The 10,836-nt window shown below is 29.0% G+C and overlaps 1 protein-coding gene across 1 annotated transcript; it reads right to left on the bottom strand.

The window, feature by feature from the left end:
* Positions 1 to 5,605: 5,605 nt before the first annotated feature.
* LOC123297716 (sorbitol dehydrogenase-like) lies at positions 5,606 to 7,332 on the bottom strand. Its single transcript, XM_044879476.1, has 2 exons — positions 7,259 to 7,332; positions 5,606 to 6,707 (listed from the first exon to the last, which is right to left on the bottom strand). The coding sequence occupies exon 2, from the start codon at positions 6,701 to 6,703 to the stop codon at positions 5,642 to 5,644; it is 1,062 nt and encodes a 353-aa protein (XP_044735411.1). The 5' UTR covers positions 6,704 to 6,707; positions 7,259 to 7,332; the 3' UTR covers positions 5,606 to 5,641.
* Between the last annotated feature and the right edge of the window lie 3,504 nt (positions 7,333 to 10,836).

The raw sequence follows: 10,836 nt of genomic DNA, 5'->3' as shown, positions 1-10,836 counted from the left end.
CATAATTTTAATGTGTTTTCATAAGAAAAATTGCATGTTTATATACGTTTAACATTACTTGACCTCTAGTCAAACAAAAATTGTTATAAGGAATTGATTTTGATATACAGGTCGTTTATAAAAACATCGAATATACGATGTACGATATAGATTTTTTTTAAATACGCTTTTATTAGCTTCATACGTATGTTAGTATGTTAATATGTTTGTATGGTAGTATGTAGGTAAAGGAAGCTTTGATCATGATTATGACATTTGACCCCCTTCGTCGAGTTAACTCGAAATTTGGCATACTTATCAAGGACCGATGACAATTCAATATTTTAAATAGTTAATGAAGTAGATCACCTCATTTTAAATATTTTTTTCGACATTCTCTTAAATTTATCGCACGTTATTCCTTTCCCATTGGGTTTTCGGCAAATGTTATATAATATAAGATGTTTTTGACTTAAAAATGCGATTCCAAATACACAAGGAATGCGTTTTTAAATTTTGCGTGGTTATTCGCTTGTATCCCTGTATAAATACATTATATCATTTATTTACATTTTGTACTAATAATTATAAAATAATATGGTAAATCGGTGCTAGTTGCTCTAACTCTAATCTTAGAATCCAGAGTATAATTTTCGCTTAGATTTTCCTGTAACATCTGAGTGATGCCCTGTACTGTGTGTGTTCTTTTTAAAAATTTTTAATTCATTCCGAGATAAAGGGGGCGATTATTTTCCGAATATTTTCTTGAAAACTAAAACTAGATTGTTTTTCAAGGGTAGTACTATAAGAGGATTTTAAGGACATTCATTCACCAACCTGTTTTGCTATGAGCGTTCATGGAAAAACAATATGTAAATTTTAAATTATTTTAAGTTAATAGAAAATTTAAAAATGATTTTTAATTCTTTTAAAAAATTTTTTTAAAATATTTAGTAACACTTTTTATACCATGTATATACGTATATCAAGGTGTACTAAGTTTAGTCCCAAGTTTGTAACGCTTAAAAATATTGATGCTACGAACAAAATTTTGATATAGGCGTTCATAAAATCACCTAAGTAGTCCATTTTCGGTTGCCTGTCTGGTCCGTCTGTATATATCTGACAAGACGATAATTCAAATATATATAACGAAAAAAGATATCAAGCTGAAATTTTTGCTCAGAACATAAAAAGTGAGGTTGATTTCGTAAATGGGCAACATAGGTCAACTAGTTTTTGGGTCCGCAAAGTTAATTTAAAAAAAATGTTCCTTATAAAAAAATAAACAACTTTTGTTTGAAACCTTTTTTTGAAAACATCACAGTTCACGTCTGAAGGCGCAAATTATATATGAGTATTAAATGGGAATATCAGTCATGTGTGTGTTTGTGACATGTATGTATGTCTGGCTATCTAAGAGTGGCTATCTCCTTTTTCTTACATGACGTGAAAAAACACACGATTTCGTTATCAACACTGTACATGGTATTTTCAACAATTAACGCAGTCAACTGTTTGTTTTCACTTGTTAAATTTAAAAATTCAACGAAATTAATTCGATAACGGTATTTTGTTTTTCTTAAAACATTCAAAATCATTTAAAACTTTTTTTTATATTATCATAATTTTATTAAATTTGTCTTTTAACAAGCCTCATGGATGCATGCCCTTAAATTAAAATTAATGCATACAAAAAAAGTGTACAAACAAGAACATCTTTTCCAAAATTAAACAACTTTTATTTGAAACATTTTTTCATAGATTGGTGAATTTTTTAACTTAAGAAAAATTTTGTCAGCAGTTTTCGAACAATTTGAATTCCGATGATGCAACAGATATTTTATGCAAACAGCATTATATGTTTTAACATACACGGTATACCCGTTACTCGTTTTTTAAACCGATTTAATATAGTCGCTTTAGAGGTAGCGAGTAAAGGATTAGTTAAATGATTAGTCCATAATTACTCTACTTTTATTTGTAAATATAGATAGGTTAGTTTGTTTAAACAGTTAGATCACCATTTAACAATTTTTTGCTATTTTTTGCATTCAATTGCTAATAGCAAAATTAATGGAATTGAAATAGCAGTAATTAGAGTGAGACAGTGAAAGTTATAAATTCCAGATATGTTAGATAATGTAAGAATGATTAGAAATATTATCATAATCAAAGCATCATAAGTTTCGAATAAAAATATTTTAATAGCTCTTCTTAATAGAGATTATAGATAGAAAATATTTGTCTAACTCCTCTTAATAGAGATTATAGATAGAGATAAGATCACCTTCTGTTAAAAAAATGATCCTAACCATGGCCAACACCAATAAATCAAACCTTGGTGTGCCAGATCTAGCCAAAGTCTTGGCCAAGGCCAATAAAACCAAGGCCAACCTTTGCCTGAGATTTACAGCGTAACCAAGTTTTTTTGGTTACTCAAATTTATGTTTTATGCTGTTATTATGGTTGTAGAATGTGATAGTAAAGAATGTAAAGATGTCCAACTTACAGCAAGCACAGGCATGGCTGTCGCCAAGGGGAGCAAGAAGGGGCAGCTGGCTCTTGAAGATTGATCATGATTCGAAGTCCACTTACTTTTGCAGTCCGCCACCAAAATAGCAACGAGTAACATACACAATAAGAGTAATTACGATTAGCTAATTCATACTGATGATGACTACTTGGTAGTCGAAATACGTATATATATAATACAAAAAGTTGATCGAAATTTATTCCACTTACTTTATTTAAAAAACTAAAATTCTACTAAATTCAAAATTTCATTTCACATTCAAACATACATTTTCATTCTCAAACTGCATTTTCTGGTAAATTAATGGTAAAATAGGACTAATTTTAAAACTTTATTTTTGAATAAAAAATACGGAATATATTTGAAAAAAATGTTAAAAGTGGAAAATTTTAGAGAGATCGATATTGTTCTTTATAACTCATAAGCAATTTATAACTCATGAGCATGAAACAATGATTGCGCAAGTAGAACTTACATCAACCCGATTTTTAAAAACATTTACTCAGTAAACATTTTAGAATACACTGCCTGATAAAATTAGTAATAAAAAATATCTTATCAATATTTATGCTATTCCAGTGATTTTCCATGTTTTCACTTCTATACGTCACATATACGTTTACTGAATATCTCTATCTAATGTATATTTTATTTAATCCGCTTATTTTTGGGTTTCTTCAAAATTTATAAATTTTGCAAATGTAATTTCTGTTAGTTAAATCAAAAGTTTCTAGAATTTTTTTTTGTATATCTTTTGGTTTTCAGGATATTTTGCTTGTTAATTCTACTCCTAAACGGTACAAACTTTCCAATCCGTATCTTCTGAACACAATGAACAAATTACCTACATTTTTATTAAGTACGGAGGTATCCATGCATAGACTTTATGAATGATATTAAGCAAAACGATATCACAATCCAAGTTGCTTAGTATCTTTAATAACATAATTCCGCAGAAAAATGTATCTATCTTATAACTTCAAGATATAGTGGACGACATGCCGTATGAAAATGATTAACTTTTACCACAAATTATATCTTTTAGGCAATGGTGATTACTTTTAAGTCGTACCAGTCATCTACAAAATTGAAATCGTTGTATCATAATTTGTCAACAAAGCATTGTTATTTTTAACCGATGTAAAAAAGGGAGGTTATTTAATCGTTTTTTTTTTTTGTAAATTAAAACTTTTAATGACGGATCAAGGGGTTTTATGTGTCGCTGATCTCGAAATTTTTTATTTGTTTCCCTCCGCCTTCTTTTAGCCCACATAAATACACCAATATAAAAATATTACCATTTTTTTGAAAATCTAAACTACAATATATTTAGCTACTTATGTAAGTTAAAAGAGGAGGGGGGGGGGATAGTAAAAATTGAATCAATTTGATAAAAAACCTTGCTAATTTAATATATAGTCACTTTTCTTAATAATATCTGAAAAATTCTAAATATTGTGTTTTAGAATATCTCCGCGCCCACATTTCCCACATAGTGCACGGTTGCTTAAGCAAAGTCTTCCAGGTTGATATTTTTGAAACCAATTGCTGACTTGATGGACTTTTAACGACAAATTGTAAAAACTTGTAGGTACCGGATTCGATAATCTATAAATTGCAGATAAATTGACGGCTATGCTTTTATACATCATCTTCATAGTTTTGATGCTTTGCCAATAAATTTGGTATTACATTTATCATGTTGTTTTGTATATTATTGGTAATATATATATTATGAATTCTGAACGTATTGTTGTTAAATCACATATTATGAGTGCGTTAAAGTAGTTAAAAAGGGAAAATCGTCAGCACATTATGAAAAATTTGTCAAATTTCTTACTTTCTTTAATTTACAATTTTTTGTTGTTATAACAACATATTTTTAAGTTCGAGGGCACCCCAGTTCGATAATTAGTATCAAATCTTCAGTTCAGGCGCTGCACATTTATATCAAATTTCTGGACTAAAGTCAGAAAAGTCAACTATTTGTTTTGCATTGAAAATTGTTTTTTGGTGTAGCTGTGTAATCGTACTGCATCACCAACAAACCATTTGAGTTACCTGAACCTCGGCCCCCGCCTGTTTTTAAAGCCGCAATCTACCGCGTCAGTCAATTTATGTTTACTGTTTTTGTTAGTGCAATAGAGTAAATATTTATACTGGATATTGAAAACGAAAGTTTGTGCTTTATTAACAAGTATTTAATTTTAATGTTTCTATTAAAATAGTTAAATATTTGTGATGCATATTTGCTGTTAAATAAAATAATTTTTTTAATCTTTATCATACTAAAAGCTTTTTGTTTATAGCCCTGGACCCCGTGACAGTAAAACTACAAGAATTTCGAAATTTCGCATATGAATCAATATTATTTAACGATAGGTTCAATATGGACTAAGTGTGCCAGGGTTAAGCCTGACAGAAATCGATATATTTCGAAAGTAGGGCTCAAAAAGAACAAATTAAAAGAAAAGTAATTCCGCGATAATGGTAAAATTTTATTGGCTTTATATATTAAAAATCGGTGTGACAGACCTTTTTGCTACCATAAGAACTGTCACACCAAATTTGTAAATCAATTTGCAGCAGATTTTGCAACTAGATAAAGTTTTTTGAATACATATAGATCCAAGGGAAAAGTGACTTTACTTCATCTACGAAACCTTCAGTTTTTTTTATTTTTAGAGAAAAGCATAAAAAAATAATCTGGTTGTTTCGAATGAGTGATTCGGTGCAACAGAGGTTATGCACGTCTTAGATGTATGTCACGATATGTGAATTACACATCGCAAGACTCACCATTAACTGTAGATGGTTACGAGTTATTTTTACCATCTTTTTCTTTTACCAAAGGGTAAATAGGCATTTTTATGTTAATATGCACCCCAGCGTTTAAAGCATTAAAACACTTTGTCAAATACATTTTTCACCATGAAATGAAGATCAAAATATATTGATAGTTACTCTAGTCTCCACCACTGTGGATCTAAGATTTTACGTTTTATTTGATTTAAGGTATCGTTTTTTGGATTAAGGATTAATTTAAAAATGGATTTATAAATTAAGTTTTAATTTCAAAAGTAATTGTTTATTATATATTAAGTAAAGATAATCTGTATAAAATATTTATTTTTTGTAATCGGCATTTGCATGAATCATAACTTTAATTGCATTTCCTCGTCCAGTTCGAGCGGTTTCAAATGCCTCTAAAGTTTCCTCCAATGTGTAGTGGTGTGTAATTAAAGGCTTTACATTAACTTTACCACTAGCGACAATATCGAGTGCTAATGGATAATCATTACAATATCTAAATACTCCCAATATAGTGATTTCACGTGACAAAGCATAAGCCATTGGAATTTTAACTTCATCTGCTGCTAAACCAACAACAACTAAATTACCACCAGCGCGAGTTGCTTCAATTCCTAAACGAATTGTCGCTTCGGCTCCAACGCAGTCAATTGTCTTGTTTGGTAAATCACCTAACAACTTTTCTATATGTTCTTTAACTTTTGTAATAGATTTTGTATTGATTGTATGAGTTGCACCTAATTCTTTTGCTTTCGCCAATCTTGAATCAACTATGTCAGTGATAATGATAGTTGAAGCACCCATAGATTTGGCTGCTAATATATTAACCAAACCAATTGGACCAGAGCCCAAAATGAGAACTGAATCACCGATCATAACATTAGCTTGACGACATGCATGGACACCAACAGATAAAGGTTCTAATAATGCACCTTCTTCCATTGATACATGATCGGGCAATTTAAAACAAAAATCAGCAGGATGTGTGTAGTATCTTGTAAGATTTCCATCATAGGGTGGTGTTGCACAGAACACCATTTCATCACACAAATTATATTTACCAGTTTTACAGAATGTACAAACCCGGCAAGGTACACCAGGTTCAATTGCAACACGGTCTCCTGGTTTTAAACTTTTAACATTTTTGCCCACTTTATCTACAATGCCACTTGCTTCATGACCAATAACCATTGGTTTATCAACAACGAAATGTGCAATACGTCCGTGAACTAAGTAATGTACATCTGATCCACAAATGCCAACAGAATCCATTCGTAATAACACTTCATCATCTTTAGGCACTGGAATAGGACGCTGTTCTAATCGTAAATCTTCTTTTTTATATAAAACAGCTGTTAAATTATCTTTGGTTGTCATTTTTCTGAAACCATGAATATTTAATTAATTAAACTGTCTTGAATACGCCCATGATATGATAAACATTTTTACAGCTTTGTTTATGTAGAAGCTTTTACACTTAACTATCTTTATTTTATGAATATAAACTGAGAAATTGCAAATTTCTTTTAAATTTTGCTTATGGAAAATAATTTAATTTTTTAATCGAGAAAATCCAAAGTTTCTTTTTAACTATAAAATCGCAAATATTAATATATCAGATTTATAGACAAAATAAATTCAAGTAAAATTTATTTCCTATTACTTTGCTTGCGTAAATATTCTCATTTACATTTTCCACATGACTAGTGTCAATCAGAATTTACAAATGTGTTTACTACACCTTTTAAGAAGCTCTTTTAAACACCTAATAGTTTAATTTTCTTCAGTTTAATTTTCAAATTATTTATATAGTTTTCCTTTAGATATCGGGGCGTTTATTTTTACCATAAGCAGATATATTTTGTATACAATTTAAATAATACTACGTATAATACAATGAAAATTATGAAATAAATGTCTTTAAATACTTACAATTAACTGGTGAGCTGTGTATTGTGATGATATTGTGTGTTGATCGTGACTTGTGTAAATCGTTACTAACAACTTGTTCCAATAAAAACTAAATATATTTAAAAATATTTTGTAGATTGAGATATAGCTGCTTATCAGTTTCGAAAATAATTCATAAAATTGTGTGCATACACGGTAAAAAATGCTTGGCGTTTACTACAATGCTGGTATGGTTTAGAGACAGATACTATAGTATCTATGTTAGCTTAAGTAATATTACAGTATTGAATAGGGCTATTGGCTTGGGCTACCATAAGTATCGCCAACCAGTATGGAATTTTTACACCCTCTCCTCAAGATAAAGACATGTAAAAATTTTTTAACAACCCCCTCCCACTCGGATCCCTTACGAAATTAATAAATGGCCCCATAATCCTTAATAGGTCGTACAGTTCATTTTGCTACGGGGAAAATTTCCCAAATAGTAATTGAAAGTCAATGAAATTTAATTAGGTAAAATTTAATAGGTCCAAAGGGGAAGGGGTGTAACAGAGTATTATTAACAGAGTATTATTAATTGAATTTCTATTTTCAGCAACTTATCGGCCAAAAAAAAAAATCTATCAATTTTAAAAGCTCATAAGTTGGTACAAAAAATTGACATGATAGAGAGGATCGAAATTCAGTACAAGAAAACAAAAGTAATTGAATTGTTTCTTGAAACTCTAGAAATATATAAATATATCATAACTCCAAAAGCATTGCGCAACTCTACACTTACTAGAAATTTATATAAATCTGAAAATGCCTTCGCTGAATACCAATGCTTTTTTAACCCCCGAACCAAAAAAAGGGGTGTTATAAGTTTGACCGCTATGTCTGTCTGTCTTTCTGTCTGTGTGTCCGTCTGTGGTATCGTAGCGTGTAAACGGATGAATCGATTAGAATTTTTTTTGTTTCGTTTGAAAAGTAATTTACTGGGGAGTGTTCTTAACTATGTTTCAAGTTCTATGTTTAGGGTTCCGTACTCGGAACATGGAGAGTGTTCTTAGAACACTCTCATTAAGTGCGAGTTTAGGATTCTGTACCGAAAAAATTTCTCAGGGGTTTTTTAGATTTTACTCAAAAACGATTATTTTTTAAAAACCGATACTATAACATATCATAATTTTTAAAGAAATATCGATAGGTATATTTTAAAATGTAATTCATAGATCATACGCTAGTACTTTCTACTCTTACGACTTCAAGCATTATAAAATGCTGTTTATCATAATGTTTATAAAAGTATTATGTATGTAAATAACTGTGTGTTTCAAAATTCTTAATAGGTTTTATATTATTTTTGATTTTGATTTATTTTTGATAATAATTTTCGATTGCGTTATATTCAATGTTTCGCCGTCGCTTAGATTCCTATGGTTTTAACTATACCTTATTTGTCTAGCAACACTTTGACCAATAAAAAGCATAAACACTGGATACTTTGCACATTATTACTTTGTTTATTGTATAGTATTCAAAAATAAATAGTTAATAATACCCTAAAATTTTGAAATATTTGCCATTTTCATAATTTTTATATGTGTATGAGTCACTGAAAGCGAGATAATTATGAAAAATCTCAGACAAATTATTTTTGACCGTCAATAACTCGTAATGCTGATATGATATCGATTATTATTTTCATTCATTTTTTAAAACAGCTAAGCGAAAATATTTAAAAAAAAAATTGCAGGCTAATTGGTATTTATTCCTAAAATGATCATTTTTATACATTTATCTAAAAATTTGATTAATGATTTATGAAAATTCGACCTATTTGATTCGTGTTATTGTGTTCCTTTTTGTAGGAGGTTAAATAATATTTAAGAGTACAGTTGTAATCAAGGTCACTTTAATTAACATTTAATAAATTTAAATTAAGTATTATTTAAATTGAGTATTGTATATATATTAGAGTCTTAGAACAGGTTGAAGAAATTGCGGAATTTGGAGGCAAGAAGCAACCTGCACTTGAAAGAATTCGAAAAATGAAGAGATACTTGATAATTTATTGTCAAGAAATGTGTTTTGTGATTTATTTCAGAGAACTTTCAGGTTTTTGGTTTATAAAAGAAGCATTTTTAAAATACATTGTAAAAATAACCACGTCCATAAAGTTTGTTACACGCATTTTACTTAATCGTTTCATAAATTCATTAATAATAATCCAAAATTTTTGATAATTGAATTGTAAACAACGAAACACAGAAATTCTTATGTTACATATCTATCACATGAAAAATTTAATAAAATAGGCCGAAAATTTAACGATAATAACAAAACCATACTTAAATTTATACTTTGTTTAAAGTTTGAAGTACTTCACCGATTTTGAATTTTTTGCTGAATAAAAAAATTTTTTTAATAGTTGCTTTAAAGTTTTTCCTTAGTATTTTGACTCACTGATTCTGAACGCAGAATGCTCAAAAGTGGTGGTATTAATTGTTTTCATAGCTTCGGTTTTGCTAGAAACATCTTGGATTAAGATATTGATAGATACCTCAATTACGAACCAATCGTAATTCGAATTTTTCAAAAATCTTTTGTAGGCCAAAATTTATTGCAAAATAAATGTCATGTAGCGTCATTGGCCTCTACAACGCCAACTTTCTTGCTCATATGCATTCAGTCCATTGAGGAGACAAATCAAATTAACTTATTCAACGTCCGTGAAGCAAATGTTAAAAAAGCGAAAAAATGAGTCGATTTATTTAATTTTATTTGTTTTTAAGCTCTAAAACACCTCTAAATTAGTCTTATTTGTAACTTTTTTTAACGTACAAAGACAGAATTTGTTGCAAGAACTTTTTTTAACGTGCAAAGACAGAATATATGCATAAAATACTCTTAATTATAATAGTAATTTTAGTGTAACATTATGATTTTTTCGTATTTTTAATTCTTATAACAATTTTTCAGTCTAAAATATTGCTAGAAAATTAAATTACGAACCAGAATCATTTCGTTTTCTCAAAAATGTTTATAAGGTCCAACCGAAGTCATTGTGAAATAAAGAGTGGGTGTACATGTAATACGTCATTATTCACTAGAAACTTTAAGCCCAGTCTGTGCTAACTAATTATAAATTTAAGGATAAAAAAACCGTGTAGCACAAATAAAGATAGCTTTTATCAACGTATTTTTGAAGTATTATATTATTTACATTAAAATGAATTTTAAAATAATAATTATAGTTATCATAACTACATGAATAAATGAATAAATATTGGAAAACTTAAAGTTAAAAAAAAAATCAATGTCAAAACAACAAAATATTTATTACAATTTGACAACCGTCGAAACTTAACGATTTTTTCAATTCCGTATAACGCCAAATTGAATTGAACTTCAAATTTAAATTAAATAGGTTGCATATAAGATAATACGTATTAAACTATTTATAATACCTATAAATACTATTTTCGATATTTTGAAAATTACTACAGATATCGAAAAATTGTATTCTTACTTTTCATCTTGTATTGTCAAGTTACAACATAATTCACCATCAAAATTGAAAAAATATATTTGTGTCCCCACTGACGTGCTCATAC

This window comes from Chrysoperla carnea, chromosome 1 (genome assembly GCF_905475395.1).
Source record: "Chrysoperla carnea chromosome 1, inChrCarn1.1, whole genome shotgun sequence".
NCBI classification, from domain to species: domain Eukaryota; kingdom Metazoa; phylum Arthropoda; class Insecta; order Neuroptera; family Chrysopidae; genus Chrysoperla; species Chrysoperla carnea.
The sequence above is the reverse complement of the archived record's forward strand: the minus strand, read 5'-3'. Positions and strand labels throughout refer to the sequence as shown.

Bases quoted from the DNA above. Each gene is read 5' to 3' on its own strand.
- LOC123297716 (XM_044879476.1), bottom strand. From the start codon at position 6,703: ATGACAACCAAAGATAATTTAACAGCTGTTTTATATAAAAAAGAAGAT.